This window comes from Fusarium poae, chromosome 2 (assembly GCF_019609905.1).
Source record: "Fusarium poae strain DAOMC 252244 chromosome 2, whole genome shotgun sequence".
NCBI lineage: Eukaryota > Fungi > Ascomycota > Sordariomycetes > Hypocreales > Nectriaceae > Fusarium > Fusarium poae.
Genome location: NC_058400.1, coordinates 7,848,427 through 7,873,338, shown reverse-complemented (window position 1 = coordinate 7,873,338; position 24,912 = coordinate 7,848,427). Strand labels below are relative to the sequence as shown.

The following is a 24,912-nucleotide window of genomic DNA, read 5'->3' as shown; positions in this document are numbered from 1 at the left end:
TTGCCTTGATATTCATGGGATACGCTACGTAATTACGGCTGCAATACATTAGGTACTATTCTAACCAACACCGGATGTTGCCGGATGAGGCGGAGGAGAACTTAAAAGGAAGGATGATAAAAGTGCCCATGTATGTACCCTGGAGACGTCGGTGACATGACCCTGACCATATGCTTGTGGCATTGAATGAGCACAGCCACACGCTTTGCCAAGATGGCATCTCCGGTAGCGGGTATTCCATCACAGGATTGAGGATATTATGCGAAGACATATACGAGAGTCGGACAACTGACTATTGGGGAATTGAAGGCGTGTATGTGAGTTTAGAAGTGAAGGAGAACTGAAATGGCAAGTCTGTTTTGGTCGAGGTTTGTGCTGGAGAACTCTCATCGGTCTGCTCTGATTCTTCTTAATGAAGCTGTCAATGCCCGACGGCGATTAACGGATTCAAGTCTAAAAAATGGAGCGCATTATTATACCACACATAATTATCTGTGCTGTTGTATTGTGGGCTGTGTTGCCATTCTCTACTATCATTTCACTGTGAGATATACCCTCCAAGAACGTCTTAGCAAGATCAATAAACCGGTGACGATGATCATGTAAAGAAACACGTAATAAACTCTTTATTCTCCGACTTGGTAATTCGTTTCTTGAAGCGTCTCGCTTATTCAAGAAAGAGAGAAAAAAAGCCTCATTGTTTTGCAATGTTTGGCAGCGTAGTATCGTCGTAAACTGAGCCACTGCTACCGCCAAGATGTTTGGATTCATGTTATATGCCTAATAAACTTATCGAAGTAACGTAAACCCCTGGAAGCAGATAGTGATAATAGGAATCTTGCAGGTTTCATTCTCCTATCTGTTGGTTTCTATGCCCTAATGACAAATATTAGGCGTCTGTTATGGGTAAGCGTTTCTAAGGCGATCATACAGTGGCCCGTCAAGCTGTCATTCGGAAGCTCGAGTTTCCTGTTGCAAAATGGTTTCACCGTCTCCAGACCGTCTCGACACCGTTTCTGACCTCCTCAGTTACTCACTGTTCGCTTCATCAGGCGCTGACTCCTCTTTAGAATCCACATTCAAACAGTTGAGATAAAGAGTCTGACTCAATATTTCTTGCCCCTGGGTCTTGGCGCTAGATAATATTTGGCAGGCGACTTTTAAAATCACCAGATGCCATGTTTCATAAAACTCTGGTGGGAATGTCACGAAGGGTCAGGACGGGAGAATATCTAGTGAATGGAAGAATTCATTTCCTTTAAAACCGCCCAACACCTGTCAGAAATGAAGCCATCACCGGCTCACTATGGACTGACACTGTAAAGATCTGGAGGCTTGGCGGGGGTGGAAATGAGCCAAAATGCTAGTGGGCGAGACGCCATGTGGAACAGGGGTGATGCCCTGAAGATTCCCCTGGCTTAGGGCAGCCGATGCCCCTAGCTGTGCTTGACACGGGACCTTGCTTATGCAGGTTAGAGTGGCCGTTGGTGGTCTCTACTTGGCCGACTTGGCAGACTGGGATTATTGGACTTGGATAGGTACCTAGACGACATATTGTGAATAATGTATATTTTATTGCAAGAAGATAATGAATTAGATAGTGGTTCGACAACCTGAATTATCAGAGCAATGATGGTTTGTGCGATATGTTTCGTCGATCAAGTTACACTATTACTCCAGTTTGTCTTCAACTCCCACCCACAAGCAACTCCCTTGTTCAACCTGAAACTACACCATCCACCACAACCACCAGCATCAACAGACATCAAGTTGTGCCGTGCCCTGTTCTCTATGGTCAGTGTACGTCGTACTACGCTAGTCTCCGCATACCGATCTTGACACTGCCACCATCAACAAGGGAACCAAGAGCTTGGCTCAGGTCAGGGCCCTGGCAAGTTGCGACAAGTCCAGAACACAACCGAGACAAGGCTGGTACTCTGACAAGCCCAAAAGTGTTTTGATTTTTACCATTGTGAAGCAAGAATCCCTTCACGATGCCAGCAGATGTCACCTATATCAAAAGTCTTGACTTCATAGGCGCTCATGGGTTCTCGTCTCAGCGACTCGCGGATCTATATCAGCCAACCATATTATATCAAGACCAATTCGGCGCAGGAACCCTTGCAACCCACGTCCAGCTAAAAGAAGCTGCCGTGCCGCTCAACCGGGTCCCCGTAATCTCGTTCTTTTAGCTGTTAAAAGTCAAGTCAGTTCAGGTCAGTTCTTGGTCTGGTACGATTCTAGCTGCGCGTGGGCTGGTCCCTCTTTTTTTCAACTTCGATTCTTTACCCCCTTGTTTATTACCTAGTATTCTTTTTTGGTTGCCCCCAGTCGACTTTCTTCTTTTATTCTAGACGATCCGCTCTTCAGGTTGATCCTCGATCTTTTAACTGGTTTCTGTCTTCCTTACGACTTATAATAAGGTCCGATATTTTGCGGTGGTTGAGCTATTTTTGTTCACTCACAACGATTTGCTGTTCGCCACAACTCACTTGGGATTTTGAGATACCCACAACTACTCAGAACAAACACAATCACTTTACGGCAGTGACACGATTCGATTCAATTCTTACCGCAGGCCGGAAAAATTAATTGTTCACCTAATCAAGACGAAAACCGGGTTGGAAAAAACGGAGGATTACGCTACAAGATCACGGATATCAACACAAATCTCCCAGGGACGAAAAGGCAAAGACGCAGAGAAGCGCTTTCTAAAAGAGCTAGGAAAAAGAGACATAAGAAAATAATGGCTCCGGCCTTGTCACTCCGCCTCGCGGCCACAGCCCTCTTCGCCCTTTCCGCCTCAGCACAGTCACTATCATCATCCCTCGACTCTCTCCTCCACCGAACTGTCGATGATGTTCTCAACCGGCCATACGCTGCCCTGCTAACAACGGAATCACTATCCGAACGCGATGGCCAGAACTCCACAGCCGACCAGGCCCCTGCTGGTGAGATCCCTCTCAACAAGGATGGCTCAATGAACATGACGGCATGGAACATGAACACCAACTCTGCATGCCGAACCGCCCTCGGAGGTCTTCACAAGAGCACGAATCCCTCAGGAACCTGCTTGTGCTACAACTTGCCGTCTTTGGATATGAAGACTGGCGTTTTCGAGGCTGATCTGCGGCTGTACCAAGTATCGCAGGCCAGAGGCAGTTTCGCCTCTGTGGCACCAGAAGACATCAATGTCGGCATCTCATTTAATGGCGCAAGCGTTATGCCCGTTATGCCTAACGACGTGAACGGCACAGGCTTGGTTGGCAAGAAGCCAAGCATGAGTAAGAGAGCCGACGGAGGAATGGAGTTGCTGCGATCATACATGTTGGTTGGCAGGATCAACGCTGACAAGATGACGGGTAACATGACTATGTAAGTACACTAAAGATCTCACTCATAAGCTTCAGTTACTAACCCAATATCAGGGACGAGCTCGAATCCCATCTCATGCCAATTCTTACCCTCACTGCTCGCAACAGCAGTGGGGCTATGATTCGAACGAACGTCTCAGTCAACGAGGCCGCCTTCCTTACCGGTGTCTTCTCCCAAGATGTCGTCTTGTCCGACTTTGCCATGGCCCAAGCCGCAGTTGACGAGCAGATTGCCGCCCTCAGCAACGGCACCGTCGCCTTCATCCTGCCCGGTGTTGAGATCATGGTCTTTCCCATCGGATTGATCATCGTGAGCATATGGCTGCTCGCCTTTGTGACAGTCGTCGGATTCGGAACCTATGAGCGCTACAACTATGCCCTCATGTACCAGCGCAGACAAGCCGTCACTATGCCCAGAAAAGCAACGATATGATCTGTCAGGGCGTGAAATAATCAAGCGAAATTTCTTCATTATTATAACGGCCATGCACAGCGTTGTCGACTTTTTCTATCACTTTAACTCCCATAAGCGTCTTGTTTTGTATATGCCGGTTTATTATGGCACCCTATGTTTTTTTAGTTGATATCCGACCGCATAAAAGGTCTCTAGATTCCCTTCCTACACTATTACATCTACCTAGATAGTACTCCCATAGTAACAATCTACTAGCCGCTGAATGGCTGAACAACCACCTATGACGTTCCTTTCGTTGTGAAAATTCGGCGTGAGGTGAAGCGAGTGGGACGGATTCTCCTCCACATGAAACACCATCGTATGTTGCTGTGACCCGGATATCCCCAAAGCCGGTATCCTTGTAACATGACGTTGTATCAGCCTGTCGGTGCCAAATGTGCAAAACAAGCTCTTGGTATCGTAATATATGAACGCTATGTAAGAGAGAGCCACATGCTAGTCTCATAATTGTATCAACTCCAACGCTTACTCTGTAAGGAACTGCCCAACACGACTGAAAAGCAAACAGCGAAACATCCCAGGTATTTCATCCAACTCCTTTGAACAATCTAGACCGTCAAAATGCCACGAAGTGACTAGCTCGTACTATGAGACTGACAACCTCCTTTCCGCACTCCTCCATCGCCCCTTGGCCCAGAGGAAACATTCTGTGAACGCCATGTACCATCCTGTCACCATCCAGAATGAGAGGATGACGCCCAATCCGCCCATCAGTCGTGCATCAACGATACCTCGTGTGATTGTCTCACGTATAGCATCGTTCATCATGAGCCAGCCATAAATCGGGATGAGTGGCTCTGTTGATGTTTTCAGGATTGAGGGCGTACGACCTGAAGAACTTCCTCGCTCACGGTTTCTCTCCAAGATGGTGTCCGCCATGCGCCATGCTACTTTGTTGTTAATCTTCTGCCACGTAGCCTCACATGCGTAAGCCCTGGCAGAGTGACCCATCTGCGTCCGGAGGTTGTGATCCCGTCCAAGTTTCATTGCCTTGGCTACAAACCCGTCAAGATCATTCGGCGGAACAAGAAAGCCGTTGTCCCCTTGCTGAACGATGTCAGACGGACCACCTTCGTCTCGGGCTACGACTGGAACGCCACTAGCCATAGATTCCAAAACCACGAGGCCAAAGGTTTCCGTGATGGAACAATGAAGAAAAACATCACCGCTAGCATACGCGGCAGCCAAGTCCTCGCCAACCTTGAATCCTGCAAAGATTACCTTGTCCTTCTCCCTTAGAGGGTCGAACAGCTCTTGCACTTCCTTCTCCACGTCGGGGTTGCGATTACCACCCACGATGTACAGCTTGAAGTCGAGCCCCCGAGCATCAAGCTCCTTTGCAGCCTTGGCAAGAAAATCGAAACCCTTCTCGCCAGCAATGCGGGAAACTGTCACGAAAACAATCTCTCCCTTCGGAGCCAATTGGTTTCGTAATGCCTCATTCCTCATCCTTGGGTTGAAAAGTTCGGTGTTGACACCTCGTGTCAGAAGTTCGAGTTTGTTCTCTGGCACGTTCTGGCCCACTAAGTATCGTTTCACGAAACTAGAAGGGTAGAATATGGTTTTGATGGAAGAGTGACTGAACAAGTAGCTCTGCACAGCTGCAAATGCGAACACGGCGACATGACTGAGAGGCGCGGGAAAGAGGATCGAGCAATAGCCAGCCAGATCAGTCTGAAAGTTACAGATTACCGGGATCTGTTTTTCTTTGGGCTGTTGTCGTAATTGGAGCAATACTTGGAAACCAAGACTTGCAGGTGATGCTAGATATATCAAATCGGGGGGAGAGTTGTCGCCAAAGGTTTTCGAGAACAGTGTTGAGTTGCGCACCGGATATACAATAGACAATTCTGGGTTGAAGGGGAGCGGGTATCCGGTCACTCTGACTTCAGGTTGCTTATCTGCAGGAAACAAGGTGGGTGATGGAGGCGGAGTGAATGTATTGTGCTCGGTATGGTTGTGTGGCGCCACAACTGCCACTTGAGCTCCGTTCGCTCGCAAATGGTTGACAAGCATCAAAGTTGTGCGGCTCACACCATTGACGGGACCAAAGGACTCTGTGCAAAGCAGTATGCGTTTTCCCTTGAGGGTTTCGGGAAACTCAGAGAGATCATGGCTAGGATATGGCGACATGGCCAATTGTTGCATTTGAGGGACCATGATGGCTTATAGCAGACTGCAGGTCAGTGATCTTTGAAAAGGACACTGCATGAAGCAGACAACATGCGGGAGGCGACGCTTTTCTTTGTCAAGACATCGAGGTCACAGAGAAAACTTGGAAGAAATGCCTCGCACGTGGACGGCAACAAGGCCACGAGAATGGAGAAAATGCATCAATGCAGGCACATGAGGCGCTTCTCTGGTATGAACGAGGCTACAATACAGGCCATTGTAAACACCACGAGGAGGGGTCGCTCGATGCAGTTCGTCGATCCTGGGACCAACCAGTCGGCGGGGGTACTTGGAGGGGTAGATCTTGATCGCATGCTCAAGATGTACACGAGCCACAGATTTATATTGATGAGCGTAGTCGATAGAGGTTTCTTCAAAGAGATGCATACTCTTGACTCTAGACCAGAGACGCAATGGCAGTTCATCTTGGTTGAAGCACTTATAACCTCAGAACAAAAGCCTGGTTCCGTATCCACGACGGAATCTATTTTCATGAATCACTAGATTTCATGCTTGATGCAATAACTGCCGGTCTTTCCCCAGGCGCCCAGCAGCACTTTCTCAGCCTAGACGATTCGCGACGTCCTTTGAGGTCACTTTTGAGATCAGTGTTGTTGTAGAACCCTTGCTCAACCCGCGTGTGATAGACCAATTAAATGCGTCGCCGATAGCACATTGCTCCAACTCGGACAGCCCGCCAATGAGTGTGTAATTGCGAATGGCCATTACAATTCCGGCCCCCGTGGCCGAGAGAATCTGGGCCATTGGCAGCAAATTTCGTGCCATGCCACAAAAACCGCACTCAGATATGGACTCGTGACGGATTCAATCCAGCTGAGAAGTAAGATTGTTAGTAGTGAAGACTGGCCTTTACCAAGACATCGGGAAGAGACGGAGCGCCTCTTGTTTCTCCTGGCTAGAGAGCCATTACTAGGAGACGGAAGCTATCGGCGTAAAATTATGGTGGCGCCATTGCGAGTTATCAAGTCAGCTTTTAGCCAAAACTAGAGCGGTGTTATTCCAGAAAAAAAAAAGACAATCAATCCAGTAGATACCTGGTCAAGTAGTTGGGCGCAAGTATTGCTGATTGGAAAAGAGATTAGATTGACTCGAAGATCCGGATGAATCTCACGTGGCTTATCACGTGGGATATTAATCCTATCGACGAGACATTACCTAGGTATTCTTAAGATATAAACAAGCCCTTTGTTAGGCTGTGTTACCGACGATGAATAATAAAAAAGATATACTGGCGTGGTAGCAGTATTCACCATGCCGCGTATTCAGGGTGTTCCATGATGGAGACAATTGACCAGGGCATGTCAGAAAACCGCGCCTCTTCCTTGGTATGCCTTGAACGTTGTTAATTGTACTTCGTATTCCCTGTATTTTTGATCAAGCGAAGTGGAATGTTCATCAACAGCGAGACATTGTTTAACGAAGTCGGTTGGCTCTTGGCGGCTGAGACGAAGTCGCTTCGCGGTTAACATCAGATGGTCTGGTGTTTATGGAGCCGGCTGATATAACAAGGCGTAGCGACCTCGAACCATGATGGATTTGACGGGCCGAACCACCACCATGACCAAGAATCCCAAAGCACCACGGCCCCTGTGGGCACACGAGTCTTACTGTCACAAATGCGACCTACAGCTTCCGTTTAAGGCCCCGTCATGTTCCCGTCTTGGCTCACCTGCCCCATGCAAGCAAAAGCTCATGACGCAGCTGATCCCCTGGCATCATGACACCGGTAACAGTTAGATATGTCGAGTGGGATTAATTACTTGCAAGGGTCTGTACTGTTAGCTTCATAGCATGCCCACCAGGTTGTAATTGGGGCTCAAGCAAACATGTATTAACATAGTAAGGCCACTGTGCTGACATATCAATCAACATAAACTTATGCTTAATAACAAGTAACCTAGCAATTCGCGCCCTCCGGTGTATATAGTTTAGCGGATTGGTAAAGCGCATGCTATTCCAGACTATTAGCGAACCATAACCAGTCGGCTGTCAAAGTAATAGTGCTCAGCCGCAATATCATTTGCTCGGGTCAGTGCAGCAAGGTTAGTTATTAGCCTCATCGATAGCACGGATGCTTGATGATTGTGGAAGAAAAGCGAACGAATAGCTCTTGGCAGTACGGATACCCAGAGTATGTAATCTCGCCGCAGCTCATTTGGAGTTTAGATTGCTGTTGGCCCTTGTATAATAGAGATCCTCGAAAAGGAAGTCCATTCCTTGCGACTTTGATAAGTCGGATGCGAAGGCAGCGCTTGTTGTCGCAGCCCATACGCGTCGCAGCCTTGTCGATCACGATATCTCGTGTAAGGATTGCGGGAAGTTGCGCAAACTCAAATTAAGCGTCGCTTCATGCCTCATGAGGCAAAGTACCCGTATTCGAGAGAGGTTCCAGGAAGATGGTTTAACTAAGGTTCGCGATCGCAAAGGACTGGAAGAATGTCAGCGGCTTGCTCGTTGCTTCTATTTCTGTCCTTTCAAAAACGTCTACTACGTTGTACACACACAGGCACGGAGTCGGCCGAGTTAGCACAGTGCCTCTTTCTACCCTCCAGGTCGGCGGCACCTTGTTCGGCTAGACTCCGTTTTTCAACAGAATGACGGGCATCGGAAAGTGGTCGAGTTACCCCTGAGACGCTAAACTCCATACTCCATAGGCCCAGCGAGTATCGTGTTAATTATATTGGGACGAATCGCGACGGCCGCTCACTCATTCTGGCTGTTCGCCGGTGCGGTGGCTAATTAGTTGTCGTTGGTAGAATATGAAAGTCGTAGGGGTCGTAAGACTCTTTCTCGCTTGATAATCGACTTGTCTCCGCCTGTGAGACATTGACCATGGGCTTGCGTTAATGCCTCTCTAGCGTGCCAGTCAGAAATCTGTTCAGCCATCCAATGTCTTGAACAACTTCATCCCTGATACGTACCAGTAAAAGACATGCATAGGAAATGCCTTCACCGTCTCGATTATGTTTTCATTAGCTGCATCATTATCATCAGCTTTGCATACCATGCCACGCACCAGCCAAGATGTGGCTACGTATTCGCTGTAACAGCTTGTTGCAGTAGAGCGAAACCCCCTGTCTGTCGGTTGGTCAAAATCTCGGCCACCTCAAAATTTGACTCGTTGATCTACAAATCATGTCAGCCTTGCAGGAATGAACATGTACATCTGGTGAAGCACAGCAGCTGTCATGCGATGTACGGAGGGGGCACGCCGCTGAAAACTCTGCAGCTACCTCGTGTTCCGATTTCACGAGCACACCAAGTTCTGTTAAAGTCGGTCAGCAAACGAATGAGGCTGAAGGTGTCTGTTTTGTAGGTGGTGGTGCTGGGAATTGCTGCAATGACAGCATTGCCCTGTGCACCCTGCAATCGTGAATCGATGGCGGGATCGTTTCTGTCGGCAGGAAACAGCTGGAGTCTGGTCTGTTCCCCATTAAATGATTGCAGGGAATATAGTAGGAAGCGAAGAGTCAATGTTCTCAATCCCGTCCCTTCCCTCTTCTTCCCTTCCCTTCAGTGATATAAAGGACAGTGCGTTAGACAGTGCATGACCAGGGTGTGGACCTTACCCGTTCCTTCCTTGTCTGAGCAATTGGACTACCGACAGATTCAGAAGTATTGGCTGTCGACAAGTCGGTGGTAGTAATTAAAACTTCCTTGACCTTCTTTATACAGTATCCACTCGAGAAATAACCTCATATCTATTGAGTTGGAATGGAATTGAGGAGCCTGTCTCGATTAAAGTACGGATACAATGCTGCACCATCAAATCTTTCATCCAAACCTAATCTAAAAAGTACCTACAAAATACTTGCCTACCTGAAGTACTTTTACCATAACTATAAGTTTAGCCTCGAGAGGTACCCATGTGGGGGTAGTATTTGAAGGGACCTGGTTTGCGCGGGAGTGGAGGGGCTTGCGCAGCCTTGTATAAGAGAATTCTCACCGTGTCTAAGCACTGTACAATGCTCTGTTGAATTATCCATTATTATCAATTCCAATTCCTGATTCCAAGCCCCCCCCAAAAGTACTCTTTTCAGCAGGTTGTGGTGGTCGTGGTACCTGCATCGAGCCTCCCCTCCGTTGAGAATGTGCCCCTGGGATCCCTGAAGATCCATCCCTGCTTGCCCCTCCATCCAAGTTGACCAACCCAGTCGAGACTCAAATCAAGTCAACACATGCAGCGCTACTGTACAATAGTCACTGTATTCATCCATCCCTTGGCGGGCAGAAACTAATGGGAATACCTCACCGCCTTAATTTCTTCTGGGCAGATAGTTCCAATCGTTGCGTGGCTTCAGCGGCTGCCCCTCCACCGGCCTTGCCTTCTCTCCCTCCTCCCCCAGAGATAGAGTGCCCCCCTTTTCCCATTAGCTTAGCTGCAACGTTGAATAAATCGGGTGGGAATATCTTTTCTAGCCTCCCTTGCATCTGCGACTTCTCATCCTATCTCCTTTATAAACCTCCCCATTCCCTCACATTCTCCCCGATCCCTCACACTCGCTAGCATTTTACGTGTGTCGATTTGTGACCTCGTTTGCGCGCATCTTTCCTACAGCTTGTCCTTTACCTCGTCTGTAATACCCTTTCATACCAATTCTAATCATCATGTCTTCAAACGGCACTCAGGAGGCACCCATTGAGGTCCGCCGCATCTGCTGTGTTGGTGCTGGTTACGTCGGTAAGTTGCAGCAAACTCTCCTCGGCGGCCTTTCGCGGGGCAGCAAGCAGCTTGCCTGTCAAGTTCGCGAGAGTCGAGATAATGCGTTAAATATCATGATTGCGCGCTTATCGAGCCTTCGGGGACCATACACCGCCCGGTTGCACAATTGAGTTCAGTCAAACTAACAAGCTGTTTGCAGGTGGCCCTACTGCTGCTGTCGTTGCTTTCCAGAACCCCCAAATCCAGGTTACCGTCGTCGACCGAGATGTCACCCGTATCCGACGCTGGAACTCCCGCCACCCTCCTATCTACGAGCCTGGCCTGCACGATATCGTCCGAATCGCCCGTGATGGTGGCCGAGCTGGCAAGATCTCTGGCGAGCCTACCACCGACAGCGAGGGCTCCTCCGCTGAAGAGGGTGAGATCACCATCAATGAGCGCAAGCCCAACCTGTTCTTTTCTACCGATGTTGCCAAGCACATTGGCGAGGCCGATATCGTCCTTGTCGCTGTCAACACACCCACCAAGTACCGTGGTGTTGGTGCCGGCAGCGCTACTGACATGACCGCTTTCGAGGCCGTCACTGCTGTCGTTGCTCAGTACGCCCGTGAGGGTGCCATCATTGTTGAGAAGTCTACTGTTCCTTGCCGAACTGCTCAGCTCGTCGCTGATACTGTACGTACACAATCAATCTCTACAGCAAAGATAACGGTCAAAAATGCTAACTACGGAATCTAGCTCAACATGCACCGCCCTGGCGTTCACTTTGAGATTCTCTCCAACCCCGAGTTCTTGGCTGCCGGTACCGCCGTCAACGATCTTCTCTACCCTGACCGTATCCTTATCGGTTCTGCCCCTACCCCCTCCGGTAAGCTGGCTGCCGAGGCTCTTGTCAAGGTTTACAACGCCTGGATCCCTCGCGAGCGTATCTTGACCACCAACGTCTGGTCTTCCGAGCTTGCCAAGCTCGTTGCCAACTCCATGCTGGCCCAGCGTATTTCTTCCATCAACTCCATCTCTGCCGTCTGCGAGCAGACAGGTGCTGATGTCGATGAGGTCGCCAAGGCCGTCGGTGTTGACCCCCGTATCGGTAACAAGTTCTTGATGGCTGGTATCGGTTTCGGTGGCAGCTGCTTCAAGAAGGATGTTCTCAACCTCGTCTACCTTGCCGAAACCATGGGTCTTCCCGAGGTCGCCGAGTACTGGCGCCAGGTTGTCAAGATGAACGAGTACGCCCGTGACCGTTTCTCCAACCGTGTCATCAAGTGCCTCAACAACACCCTTGTTGGTAAGAAGGTTACTATCCTTGGTTTTGCCTTCAAGAAGAACACCTCCGATACCCGTGAGGCTCCCGCTCTTGAGATGATCAAGACCCTCCTCGAGGAGCGTCCTCGTGAGATCGCCGTCTTTGACCCCTGCTGTAACCCTCTGGTTATCAAGTCTGAGATCAAGGAGCTTCTCGGCCCCCTTGCTGAGGGCCACAACATCACCGTCCACGGCAATGCCTACGACGCCTGCGAGAAGAGTACCGCCATCATCATCGCTACTGAGTTTGACGAGTTCCGCAACCAGCCTCCTCCCCCTCCTGCTCCTCAACCTGCCGTCCAGCCCAAGACCATTGGCCGCAAGCCCAACCCCAAGTCTGACCCCCGTCCTTTCAAGGAGGGTGGCAGCCCCAACGAGCTCCTCGCTCTCCACAAGCATCTTGTCCAGCGACCTGATGTCAACTCCCAGGACCCTCTCGAGCGCTTCAACACTGAGCCCAGCTGTGAGAACGACTGCCCTGACTGCATCCAGGAGCGTGAGAGCAAGGAGAGCGGCTTTGCTACTGGTATGGGAAGCTCTGAGGAGTACAAGCCCAAGGAGCGTGTTGACTGGGTCCGCATCTCCGAGAGCATGGCCAAGCCTCGCTGGGTCTTTGATGGCCGTGGTGTCATCGATTCTCGGGAGATGGTCAAGCTGGGCGTCCGCGTCGAGAGTGTCGGCCGCCAGCACCGATTCTAGATATCTTATCTGGATTTAAGGCTTCATTTTGCAACGGCCGACCTTTTAGATTTTTTCTCTGCATGAATGCGTCGACTGTTGGCTAAGATTATACCGTTTTTAATAAGCATGAAATGACATATGGACGTGGTTGATGAGACACGGCGAGGAAGATATATCAATGGATGGGGCGGGGATGCGATTTACACGACGGCGTGAATAGGTAAAGAGGTTTGCCGGACATAGATTTAGAGCTGTTGAAAATGCAAGAGCAAAGATTCCTGTTATGATGCTTTCCGTTGGTGAATGTTTCATGGTTGATTGATTGGTTGGTCGATTGACGACTATATCGAGCTCGACTCGGGGGCCGATTAGTAAAGTTGGAGCAGGTGATAACGCATTCATACCTATCTGACGATTGTTTCCGTTGGATCTGCGAAAGTCTATTTTATCTATCTGTTCTCACGTTTTACGGCTGATCTTCCACCTATCTATCCTCTTGTCGCGGTGATCCTGAGACGAGAAGTTCAACCACCCCTGTTTCAGACCATCCTTCAGCCGTCTCAGCCATGAGCAGGTGCTGTAGCAAAGCACAAACTATGACCGGAATACCACCCCCGGTGAACATGTTTCTCGAGTCTAGCTGCCATATCCCCCTGCTAGAACGTTCTCGATTTTCTCCATCCTTGACCGAGTTGCGTTGTCACAACGTCACATTGAACCTTTTCCACGCGACTTGACACAGAACTTTACTCTCGCTCAGGTACCATGTGGGAACCCGTGTTTCACCAACCCAAGCTCAAGCCCAAGGGGCCCTTACAGTTACCATGGCTATGGCTCGCGCTCCCATAGATCTTCTTGTACTCCAGTCTTCCTGAGATCCTTTTCGTCGTTCTCTCCTTCACTGCCTGTTGAACGGGTAGCACATTCGTCTCTTCTTAGTACACTCTTTTACCATAACTGTATCACCTTTTCTTTCCATTCCTTTTTTTAATTATCCCTGTGCTTGCCACGAGGATATATCCTTTCGCTTATATACCGTTTCTTTTAGTATCGAGTTGCAGGAAACAACTCGACGACTCGACTCCGTCCTGTCTTTTTCGAGGCCTACAGTCCGGGCCACCATCGCTTACTTGCGCGCTCTTTTATCCGAGAGAGCCCCATCCTAAGCGCCCTTGGAGAAGCAGTTGCCATCAATATGAGATTGCCTTGGGCCAGGCAGGCCGCAATCTATGGCCTCTTGTCTGTTGCTGTCGCGGACGTGCTACCGGTGGACGACATCCCGTTGATGTGTGTGACCATCTGCGGCCCAATCGTCGAATTGACATCAAAATGTGATATTCATGGCCAACGCATGTCGAAGCGACAAGTAGATTCGGAGTGGGTTCCTAAGCTGGCCGTGGAACCTCCTTTGCTGGACAAGAGAAGCTTCTCAATCATCAGAGCTGCGCCGACATCATTTCCTCCCGAGTTCACTCCTGAAGAGAGTACCACCACATCACTATCGAGTTGGACTACGGAGGAGACTTCAAGTACTGTCGATCAAGTTTCAACGAAAAAGCGTACAACAATGGCGTCTATGCTTATGGACACAACTACAGCGACGCAGACTACTCTTTCGACTTCTGGAACTTCTGGAACTTCAAAGACTTCACAGGAGGAATCGCAAACGGCGAGTGGTACATGGCACAGTAGCTTACAGACAAACGCACCGGATGAGGGCGACCCAGAGAGAGACTGTGTTTGTTTGAACAAGAGCTTCGATGTGGCCAAGATCTCAGCACTATGTCAAAACTGTATCGTCGTGGATGGACATAAGCAAAACAGTGAGTCAGACCTTTAGAAAGTGAAATATCAAATACACTAACTTGAAAAGACATGGACATCATCATGAAGGCGTGCGGCTTTGAATCGCGTACTTATACTCCCGACAAGGACAGCGAGGTGGACAACGTAAGGGTCGAGGCGACGCGGCCGACAAGTATGGGCATGATGGGAGATGCCCCAGCAAACACTGCTTCAGGAGCGAAAGTTCTCAACGTGTTCTGGGTCGGTATTTTCAGTTCTCTACTGGGTTTTGCTATGGTGTTATAAAAGACCGTTGAAGTCGACGGACAGTTAGCGTGTATATCACAGTGTACGGGAAAGCATTCCATTTCCTTTCTTATCTACTACATATTTCAATCAGAATAATCTCATCGATTGAGAAATTCCATACTGCAGATCATCTGTTACAACTATCGCCTATCACGTCATCTGTTGCTCGCTTCGACGTAAGGCTCGCACGTTTGGGGCCCCGGGCTACCGAACCAGGGTTCGCATGAAGGTAGATCAAATGGTATTATGCTATATGTCTATATGGTCGCTTCATATACTATGCAGTGCAGTGCTCAATAACAACAAGAGAATTATAATACGTTTGTGTCTCATACGCGTGCTCCCCGTCCTTTTTATACTCGTTCCTCAGGGTGTCAGAAAAATCGACCGCTAGAAGCATAAGAGACGAAATTAGTAGAGCGGGCAGTTTATGTTCCTTAGACCATACCTGTTCTTAGGCAGGCAGGTACTTATTTCTGTGCCCTAAGACTTCCATGGAAACCGTTCCACCAAAGCACCTTCTGAACGCCTAGATCATCATGGCAGCCATTGCCGAAACAACAAAGAATCCCTATTAAAATGTCAGTAAAGTCTCGATGACAAGACAGAAAAGCAGTCTTACCATTCCCCATGTCGACCAAACCCGAGATGCACCACTGTCGTCATCGCCGCTGTCCGTGCCATTGCCAGTGTCGTTGATGCGTGCTACCAGCTTGTCTCCCACGCTGCTGAGACTCGCCTCAAAATCTTTGAAGTTTGTCGCGTTCCAATCAGCACCGTCGTCTCCTGGTACGGCGTCGCTGCCAGGGAAAGCGATGTATAGAACATCGTCTTCGTCGTGGCCATTGTTTCCGTTCATAGATTTGCCGAAACATGCGGTTGCGAGTGAGATGGCGGCTTCACCAACCATGGATTCCTCGCCATCGTCACCATTCTCATCACCCCAAATACCGTAGAACTGCAAGGATCAGCATCATACTTGTACCGAGTATGGAACAATACTTACCATTTTCTCGCCACACACAACAGCAATGATGCTCAAGGGTTTGATACCATGCTTTTGCGCATCAAAAGTCGGCCAGTTCTTCTTAGTGCCCAGGTTTCCGAAGACAACATAAGGGTGAATGTTGGCGTCGAGATCCTTTTGCTTTGTGCTGTATGTTCGAAGCCGGTCCTGGAAAGAGGTGACGGATTGTGTGTCACCTGAAGAGCCACAGCGTCCATCATCTGCGGAACTACCCTGGATACCGTCGCAGTCGATGTCCATGTTGACGAGCTTGCCCTCAGTTCCTTGGAGATATATAACATTGTAGTCGTCTACATGGTCACCGCAGTAGACGTAGGCTAGATTATTGGTTAGTCTGGTCGCGATAGCTAATGGGGCAGTTGGAAGAATCTACAGCCATCGTCGCCATCGGCGCTGTGAAAGCCCTTGGCGAGAGGGTCATTGCAAGAACCCTGTTTGACGATGCTCTCTTTGAAAGCCTTGATGTTGTTGGGTACGTCGCGGCAAGAAACCAAAGCGGCGACGGATGCAAAAAGGAGAAAACGAAGGGAACCCATGTCGATGGGTAAAGGCGATCGATCCAACCGAGAAATAGCGAGCGTGGGGAGAAAGAGGCTTGGGGTCGATCAATTAATTAATTTAGAGCGAAATAGTTTATCTTTATGTTTAAGTTTAAAAAGAATGAATGTGTACCCCAGGAAAAAAGAGAGTGGGAGCGCGAGAGATGTAGGTAAGTAATCGTTTGATTAACTGCACAAGCTCACGCCATTATTTACGGCGTGTATTCACTCACTCAAAGTCGTCTCGGTGCAATTTACTCGCAACCAAAAGTAAGGTTTCTCCTTTCGTGAATGACCTGAAAAGGGACAGCAAGGGCAAGCTGACGGTCAGGCTGCCTCTTTGGAGCACGTTTTAACAAGGTCCAGGGTCAGTATTCCCTGCCAAGACGGGTTCGATCGGGTCTAGAACGAGGGATTTTGACCAGCATTTGGGCTTATTTATAGGGAAAATCTTCTCGACTTCAGGTGCGTATGCATATCTTAGAGGTGATAAGACCTGATGGTGCAGATTCGGGCAATTATTCCGCCAAGCTAAGCTGGATGCTAGAAAGGAGATTCCTCTTGTGTGGAATGATATTGTATCACTGCATTTATAGAGATCCAGTCACGATTGAGAGGAGAGACGAATTAGGCAAATCAGAATATCTAGACTAGACAGTCTAGTCTAGCTTACCCTACGCTTCAATTTGAGCAGAGTTATTCATTGACAAAGTCCATTCTCAAGGACTTCTTTTCATTATCAAATACCAGGTGAACAGCATTAAACTATTTGATCCACCCTGAGCGAGATTTTATCAAGTGTTGTCTAAGCGATGGGCTATCATAGGTGGTGAACTTGCATTTAGTCCGACTTTCCCTTCGTCCGAAACAGAGTCAGCGAGGTTATTTATAATTATGCAGCTATTAAGCCAGTCTTTAAAAGTTAATATAACTTAAGAGAGGAATAACTTTCCTAATAAACCTAATATAGGAATAATAAGGAGAAATAATAAAAAAGGCAATAAGGCTATAAGGCTATATAATTTAATAAGATTTAATAAAAACTTAATATTAAAATAAATATATAAAAAGAATTTAAAATAATATAATTATTTATTTTTATTTTTATTTAATATAATAATTATAATAAAAAATAATTAAATAATTAAATAAAATATTTTACTTTTAATATATAGTATATTAAATTAATTTAATTATAATTAAAATATTATTATACTATATTATTATATTATATAATTATTTAAATTAATAAGGCTAAAATTACTATTTAATCTTTAAAGCTTTAAATTAAACTAATTAATTAATTTTTAATAAATTATATAATTTAATAATTTTATTAAAATATATTTTAATAAATTAAAATTAATTAATTAAAATAAAAAATAAAATAATATTAATAATATTTAGCTATAAATTTTTATATTTTTTTTTATTTCTTTAAATCTTTATATATAATATATATAAGGTTATAAAGAAAAAAGATTTATTTAATAAGTATTATTATAATTTAAAAAATAACTTTAAAAAGATTATATTTTTTAATAAATTATATTATTTAATATAATTAATAAAAATAAAGCTTTTTATTATAATAATTATAATATTTTAATATACTTAATAATAATAGCTTTCTTATAAATTTAATTATAAAGGCTTAATTAAGGAAACTTTATTAAGGTTAAAGTTATAATAAAGAAATTTATATATATATAAAAGAGTTTAATATAAAGTTTAAAAAAACTAAGTAAAAGCTTATATTATAATTAAATTAATAAAATTATATAATTTACTTTCCCTCTGTTAACTTAAATATAATATAACTACAGTAATTTGAATAATATTTTTAACAGGGGCAGCGAGGTTATTTAACAGCGACCATGCACAAGAACAAACAATTGAGGATACACAATTTCTGTATCACCTCAAAAGCCATGACAAAGCCTTTATCTTGATTATGTTATTTCTCTTAGTCGATGATGATTATATGTGCATAATCTTGACAGCGATTGATTCACTTGGTCCGCTTCGGCCTCCGAACGGACGAACATAATGGTAAGACCACCAGTCTTTAGCTAAGCTTCAATTACAGCTTCGTCCGTCAACTCGTCCGTATCTCGACCGGTAACAATAGATATATAAGAATGTAGGAACAATATACAAAAAGAGAAATACAAACCATTATACTAGGTACTTTATCATCTTTACAATGTCTGCTCAACTCAAACATAATGCCGCCTGGGAGGCCAGCCCCCTTGCATTCCTCTCCCGTCAATTCATCGAGGGTGTTCCCAAGATCCCCAAAAGCGTCAACCTATCAGGTCAAACAGCTCTTATTACTGGGTCGAACGTCGGTCTAGGATTCGAGAGTGCCCGTCAGCTTCTCGCTCTTGATCTTTCACACCTGATTATCGCAGTGCGAAATCAAGCAAGAGGCGATGCCGCAGCTAAGAAGCTTCGTAATGAGTTTCCCAACGCCAAAATAGAAGTTTCTCTGGTCGATATGGCTTCTTACAAGTCCATAAAAGACTTTGTCCAACGGTGTGAGACACTGCCGCGTCTTGACATCGCCATTCTCAACGCTGGCTTGAGTAGACCCAAGTTTGAGCGATCGGAGGCGGCAAAGCATGAGATGACCCATCAGATCAACTACCTCTCGACAGCTCTACTCGCTATCCTCCTCATTCCCGTTCTAAAGAGAAAACGCGGGACTGCTGGACCTGCGCATTTGGGTATCGTCGGCTCGGACATGTCGTACTGGGCGCAATGGACAGGAACTAACGATTCCATCTGGGATGTGATTGATGACCCTGTCCATTTCTCCAGTAACGGTCACTACCAAATCTCCAAGCTTCTTCTTATCATGTTTGTTGATAAGCTTGCACAACACGTCTCCCCCCAAGAAGTCATCGTCAACTTCCCCAACCCTGGCGCTTGCAGAGGAACGGAATTCGGATCCGACGGGCACAGAAGCTTGGTGGAACAAATTTGGATGGCGATTGCCAAGCCCATTGTGGGAAGAACAGTCGCCACAGGCGCGCGATCTTACGTCGATGCCGTGGCTGTCAAAGGCACAGAGAGTCATGGCAGCTTTGTTGGCGAGGGCAAGATCAAACCGTGAGTTCACCTAGAAACTAGTGATGAAGTATCTGCTGACTAAATTGGTAGTTTTCCTGTGATTATGTACGAGCCAGCTGGAAAGACGCTTCAGGAGACTGCGTGGAAAGACTTGATGGAGGAGTTGAGTTTTGCGAAGCCAATGGAAATTCTCAAGGGAGTAACTGAGCAGCATTGAACGGATGATGTATCTTGATAAGTGTCATGAGTGTCAGGCAGGAATAATTGTAATTAAACTTGTATCCTACGGTACACGTGGTAGTAGACTATCGATCTTCAAGAATAGAGAAGAGAAACAAAGAGCAGTAACCATAATAATATCCCCCAGAAGTAACTGGTTGTTCGTATCTCGTATGGTGTACTGTGACTGTGTTTATGACGGAATAGGATCTCTGGCCCCTGGGACAACGGTCTTCTCATCGGAAAACCTGACCTTCTTCTGAACCTTTTTCACCAAAGGGCTCTGCTCTCCAACCCGCCCTTCAACTCGATCGTCACTGTTTGGATAGACGCCTCCAGCTCTCCAGTTCAGATAGACGGTTCGCCATTTGCTGATCAACAAGTCGATGTACCGGATGTATGTCAGAAACAAAAACACAACCCATGCCACTATTGATACCCCGACTACTATAGGCAATATGCTACCCGTCTCGCAGTTTTTGAGCCTGGCGGCTGGACTGAAGATCTGGTTAATAAAGTCACAAAGAGAAATGGGGATACAGTGGACATACGAGTATTGAGACGAGTGGTTAGGCATCTTGGGTTCTTAGACGTAGGAAACAGTTGTTGGTGGGCGGAGTTCATGGAATTGAGTGCAGAGTGAGCACAGAATGAGCACAGATTTATCTAGAGACAAATCCGAAAGAACCTTGATAGTGATATGATTCAGAATGGGACCAACTCTCCTTCTTTTCAGTGAAGCATGAAGGTTTGAAGACGTCCTCGTGACCAGGCAACCCTTCCCAAATTTCCAAGTTTCCTTATCTATCGTGATACAAACTTTCCTCAAAAAACCATCTCAAACTGCCCTCTACTGCCATTTGCGTTCAGTGCCCAACACATCGTGAACCTGACCAACCAACCAAACCCTCACAGCTACCCCCCAAAGTAAATACCCCTTAAACCTCCCGACTTTGCGCCTAAACCGTGGTATTGTTGGAAGTACCATTGGAGCTCGATCCGGGCTTGTTCTGTTTCTCTGCTTCGCCATCGGAATCTTGGTTGGAGGAGGTCTTGCCCTCATTTTTCGCTGCAGCTGCGTCTTGGATGGCGGCGTAGACGTCGTCGTAGATGCTGTTCTCTATGCGCCTTTGCACGAATACGATGATGATGACAATGGCCAGGAAAGCAACGACAGAGACGATAGCTAAAAGAGAGGCCAACAGAGAGGAGATGTTTTGCGGCCGTACGTAGTAGGCTGCTGTGTAGGACCGCATTGTGATAGCGTTGGTGTCTCGATTGACAGTGAGTGAGTGTAGATATTCTAAGATTGCGATCCTGGGTGAATGTTGCTGCAAAACTGTAGATGTTTTGGTGAACGATGAAGGGAGAATTGGGGGTTTTAAGACTGATAGGTACTGGATGTTGAATTGTTATCAGGTTCACGGTCGTATTCTCCACACAAAGTGTAAGTGGCAAGATAAGGGCTATGGCATGGGATGTTGGTTCGTTAATCCAAGTATTAAACTTGTTGAGAAGATTTGTATTTCTGTGTCACGTAGCGCAGCGTGTTTGGAAGAAGCCTTCCTAAACTTCATCAAGAAAAAGCGTGTCATATGTCGTAAAGCCAGCATGTTCACAAGAGAGAAGAACTGTCACCAACTGATGAATGCATTGTAGTAAAAAAAGGAAGCATAGCCCTGTCATGCCAGCTACGAGTCTGGCTCATCATCACTATCCTCTCCAACAACAAAATCTCCTTGTGTTTCTTCCACCGACCTAGAGGGTCGTGAGGATGAAGAAACAACAGGCTCCCGAACAAACTGCTGCATCTCCTCAGGTGCAGCTCCCATTCCATCCTCTCTGTCCCTCAGCGGGCGAATATGCTGAAAGTTGATCTCTGATTTCCACACTCGAAACCAGATGAGAAGCAAGGTGCACCAAGTCAAGGCGCTTGCTACTACCATGAAGACGAAGATGAACTCATCGATCGTATCTGAAAATCCACCTCTCCAGTGATGGTACTTGGGTGTTGGTACTGGTGGTGGCGTGTACCAGGGAATAGGAGTCGGGACATGATTCCTGCGTGTTTCGTTGCTGGTTATGCGGAGGAATGTAGGATGCAAGACATTTCTTGCCATTCCGAGGAAGAGGGTTTCAAAGGGGTTCATTTCCAAAGTATTTAGCGTGAAAAAAAAAAAAGAATGGCGGATATTGGTATCAAGGACTCGAACTTTTGTAGTTATCTGTAAGTGTCAGTACAGTCTTCAATGTCAAGGATATTCGACTTACAGTAGCGAAGTCGAGTTTGGGCTAGTTCTAGAGTAATAAGGGAAAGATGTTTGATTGCAGAATCTGGGACAGATAACCCGGAAATATTGAATTTAAAATATTGTGTTTTGTTTTTGTACTCCGTAGGCAGGATAAAAATGGTCAAAGTTTATCAACACCAAAGTTCAATATTTTCTGCCGCAGACAAGGAATTACGCTCAACCTAAAATACCTCCAGACTCAAATCTTCTGCAGTAATCTTATAAAAAGACTCCCAGGGACTCCCAAAGAATCTGAAGCTACCACTGTTCTTGAACACCGAAGCTGATTCCTTTTCTACCTGACTTACAAGCTTTATATTGAGTCCTGAACAAGATGAAGCGTGGACTATCCTCCTCACCAATGCCTGAAAACTCCGGCTTTCACCCAAACAAGCGTCGATTTGTATCGACCCCTGCCAGAAACGGTGAAAGAATATGTTCCAGGTTGGTAGGCAGACGCACCGGAACGCAGCGTCGACACATAGCCTCCCTGCATAGATCTAGAGCAACTCTTCAGGACGACTTGGTACTGCTAACTCTGTCAAGTCTTAACATGGAGGACAAAACACAAGGAGAAATGCCTGAATACATCCTACCAGATACAGAAGATAGTATGGAGATCTGCGACCCTGAACCCTCACCAAACACTCCTGCAACCTCAAGTCCCGTCGCAGCAAAGCGCTCTCCGCTGTTCTTATTTCATAAAAAAATCAGAGAATTCTTCGGAGAGCGAGCGAAAACAAAGCAGAAGAATGGGACTAGGCCTGAGGAAACAGATATGGCTATCCCCATGGATACTACTTGAGGCACGACTCTGGAGAAACTTATAGAGGATGGGGACATGTATATAAAAAGGTCGCGTTTACTGCTATATTTCTGGAGTACTACTGTTACATTTACTACTCTTTTTTGTTAAGGTCGAAAGGGTCTTGCTAGGTATAATAAGTTGTGTGTTTATGGGGAAATTGAAAGGTTATATCTGTTGTACAGGTAATAATAAATCATGCACAGATTAAAATATTCTTTTATGTTTTGTAGTGAATTGTTACATTGTCATGCTATTATTTCCCATTTTCAACCACGTTCGAATGCTATATATGTACATCATTAATATCGTGACTCTGTAAGTACCTAGATAACGGTATAGGAAAATGAAGTTGACTCGGGTTGATGTGCCTGCATCATTAATATCTTCCCTTCTCTCTTTTTGTATTATTCCCCAGCTTGGCTTGTCGCCCGAGAACGGCCCCAACGACTCCGCCGTGAATCCGCTGTAAATCCACAAAAAAACCACGCCCAACAAAGACATCTCCATCGTGTTGTATAGTTAGTTGCTGCCCAGTCTAGATGAATTTCATCTTTAATATGGCTTCGCTATCAATGACACGCTCCCTGTAACCCTCGCAGGCAACTTTGACAAAAGCCTTTGCCATGTGAGAGACCTCGACGCCATTATTTGATCGTCCTCCAACAAGACTACGTCTCTTCTTTGGCGCGGCATCCGGTGAAGCGAGTAGGATGGTGCTGGGCCTCAAGATCCAAGCGCTAAACGTTTCAGGGCTGGCGTCTGCAATCTCGCATAAGCCCTTTTCGGCCTCCGACTTTGGCTTGCGCGGGTCCCCAAGCGAAAGCAGTGAGGATGATCTTGACTTGTTGCTGGCGAACACAAAGTTGAACTTTTGACCTGCTGGTGTTTTAGGCGCGATGCGCTCGCTCATGATTTTGGCGGCGTATAAAGGTAGTTGAACATTGACGTGGTGAAGATAGGCCTTGTCCTTGTGTGAGTGGGAGTGTGAGTGTGAGGGATCTGGACGAGCCCCAATAGCCCTATATCAGTGTTAATTTATGTTCCCTGTATTGTCTTATGGATATGAGACTAGACTGAGTCTCAGTCTGAGACTGGAATTGAGGCTCAATACATACCATAAACAGGCTGAAGATCCTTCAATTCGCCGTAAGAGATCATCGGAATACCGTGAAAAGTCCAGAACCATGATAACATCGGCTTTTGGGTGACTCTCAATATCCATAGTGACGGCTTTTCTAGTGAGGATCACGACTTTCGTGATGCGCGCATCAGAGAGACATTGCTTGACTATGTCGTTGCCGACCAATCCGGTTGCCCCTGTAACCACGACCTTCATTTCGAGACCAAGGGGTATATAGTATTGTATAGAAATAGCGACAGAATAGAAGGACTTCAAGCCAGGAAAGAAAGAGAAAAGAGTGGTAAAGAAATGAAGAAAACAAATAATGGTTCACCCCATAAAGTAGACCGCGGCTTGCGTCTGTCTCCAAGATAATCCTGGTTCTTGCGGGCCGCTTTCGCCTTGCTAACGGGTGAAAAAAATTAAAAGGGCCGGAGCCAAAAAGAGACACTGTGGCAACGATATTAAAGTTGAATTGTACGGATACTCTTGGATAGTTACATCTAGACTGTTTTTGTTCCATGTAATTTCATCTCGATTTGATCTTGGCTTGCATCTAAGAAAGCCAAGTAAGAAAGCCAAGATTGTAACTTGACCGCTTTAAAGACTTGTTGAATTCAACTGCCGGTAGCCTTGGCCTTTATCCTTATAATGATAAAGGATTTAATAGCTAGTATAGTCTAGCATGTACATCCTTCTTATGGTGCTTCGTCCTGAATCTGTCAAAATTGTCTTCGAGTTTCTCTTGATCGACGGCTCCCGACGGGGTCACCCGGTTATGCAACGGGAATAGACTGCAGAATCTGTCACTGGTAGACTGGCTTTTGATCTTTTTTAATGACGCCAAGAAATGAGACATTCCTCGACATTTATTGGCTGATACAAATATGTTACTTGTAAACAATCCGTGCTGTCGAGGAAGATATTTTCAACAATTGACAGAGAAGGGAAAATCACCACGACACATAACAAAACAAAACAAAACAAAACTACCCATCATAAGATCTCCATCACTTGACGGACCCGTCAGAGTTAGTATACACAACAT

At 46.4% G+C, this 24,912-nt stretch overlaps 10 protein-coding genes across 10 annotated transcripts; 5 read left to right on the top strand and 5 right to left on the bottom strand.

Annotated features, from left to right (window-relative positions):
• Positions 1–2,746: 2,746 nt before the first annotated feature.
• Positions 2,747–3,807, top strand: FPOAC1_006691 (uncharacterized protein; the record flags this gene model as incomplete). The annotated part of the gene is made up of 2 exons (XM_044851166.1): positions 2,747–3,375; positions 3,429–3,807. 2 exons carry the CDS (start codon positions 2,747–2,749, stop codon positions 3,805–3,807), a joined length of 1,008 nt encoding a protein of 335 aa, XP_044709878.1.
• Positions 3,808–4,434: 627 nt separating this feature from the next.
• Positions 4,435–6,009, bottom strand: FPOAC1_006690 (uncharacterized protein; the record flags this gene model as incomplete). Its single annotated transcript, XM_044851165.1, has 1 exon — positions 4,435–6,009. One exon carries the CDS (start codon positions 6,007–6,009, stop codon positions 4,435–4,437), a length of 1,575 nt encoding a protein of 524 aa, XP_044709877.1.
• A 4,641-nt stretch (positions 6,010–10,650) lies between these two features.
• FPOAC1_006689 (uncharacterized protein) lies at positions 10,651–12,709 on the top strand (the record flags this gene model as incomplete). The annotated part of the gene is made up of 3 exons (XM_044851164.1): positions 10,651–10,723; positions 10,905–11,380; positions 11,444–12,709. 3 exons carry the CDS (start codon positions 10,651–10,653, stop codon positions 12,707–12,709), a joined length of 1,815 nt encoding a protein of 604 aa, XP_044709876.1.
• A 1,177-nt stretch (positions 12,710–13,886) lies between these two features.
• On the top strand, positions 13,887–14,782 carry FPOAC1_006688 (uncharacterized protein; the record flags this gene model as incomplete). Its single annotated transcript, XM_044851163.1, has 2 exons — positions 13,887–14,514; positions 14,565–14,782. The coding sequence occupies 2 exons, from the start codon at positions 13,887–13,889 to the stop codon at positions 14,780–14,782; spliced, it is 846 nt and encodes a 281-aa protein (XP_044709875.1).
• Positions 14,783–15,314: 532 nt separating this feature from the next.
• On the bottom strand, positions 15,315–16,348 carry FPOAC1_006687 (uncharacterized protein; the record flags this gene model as incomplete). Its single annotated transcript, XM_044851162.1, has 4 exons — positions 15,315–15,356; positions 15,408–15,743; positions 15,792–16,129; positions 16,186–16,348. The coding sequence occupies 4 exons, from the start codon at positions 16,346–16,348 to the stop codon at positions 15,315–15,317; spliced, it is 879 nt and encodes a 292-aa protein (XP_044709874.1).
• Positions 16,349–18,557: 2,209 nt separating this feature from the next.
• Positions 18,558–19,643, top strand: FPOAC1_006686 (uncharacterized protein; the record flags this gene model as incomplete). Its single annotated transcript, XM_044851161.1, has 2 exons — positions 18,558–19,465; positions 19,517–19,643. 2 exons carry the CDS (start codon positions 18,558–18,560, stop codon positions 19,641–19,643), a joined length of 1,035 nt encoding a protein of 344 aa, XP_044709873.1.
• A 195-nt stretch (positions 19,644–19,838) lies between these two features.
• On the bottom strand, positions 19,839–20,222 carry FPOAC1_006685 (uncharacterized protein; the record flags this gene model as incomplete). Its single annotated transcript, XM_044851160.1, has 2 exons — positions 19,839–20,142; positions 20,197–20,222. The coding sequence occupies 2 exons, from the start codon at positions 20,220–20,222 to the stop codon at positions 19,839–19,841; spliced, it is 330 nt and encodes a 109-aa protein (XP_044709872.1).
• Positions 20,223–20,604: 382 nt separating this feature from the next.
• Positions 20,605–21,795, bottom strand: FPOAC1_006684 (uncharacterized protein; the record flags this gene model as incomplete). Its single annotated transcript, XM_044851159.1, has 2 exons — positions 20,605–20,962; positions 21,341–21,795. The coding sequence occupies 2 exons, from the start codon at positions 21,793–21,795 to the stop codon at positions 20,605–20,607; spliced, it is 813 nt and encodes a 270-aa protein (XP_044709871.1).
• Positions 21,796–22,297: 502 nt separating this feature from the next.
• Positions 22,298–22,741, top strand: FPOAC1_006683 (uncharacterized protein; the record flags this gene model as incomplete). Its single annotated transcript, XM_044851158.1, has 1 exon — positions 22,298–22,741. One exon carries the CDS (start codon positions 22,298–22,300, stop codon positions 22,739–22,741), a length of 444 nt encoding a protein of 147 aa, XP_044709870.1.
• Positions 22,742–23,279: 538 nt separating this feature from the next.
• FPOAC1_006682 (uncharacterized protein) lies at positions 23,280–24,080 on the bottom strand (the record flags this gene model as incomplete). The annotated part of the gene is made up of 2 exons (XM_044851157.1): positions 23,280–23,763; positions 23,860–24,080. The coding sequence occupies 2 exons, from the start codon at positions 24,078–24,080 to the stop codon at positions 23,280–23,282; spliced, it is 705 nt and encodes a 234-aa protein (XP_044709869.1).
• Positions 24,081–24,912: the final 832 nt, after the last annotated feature.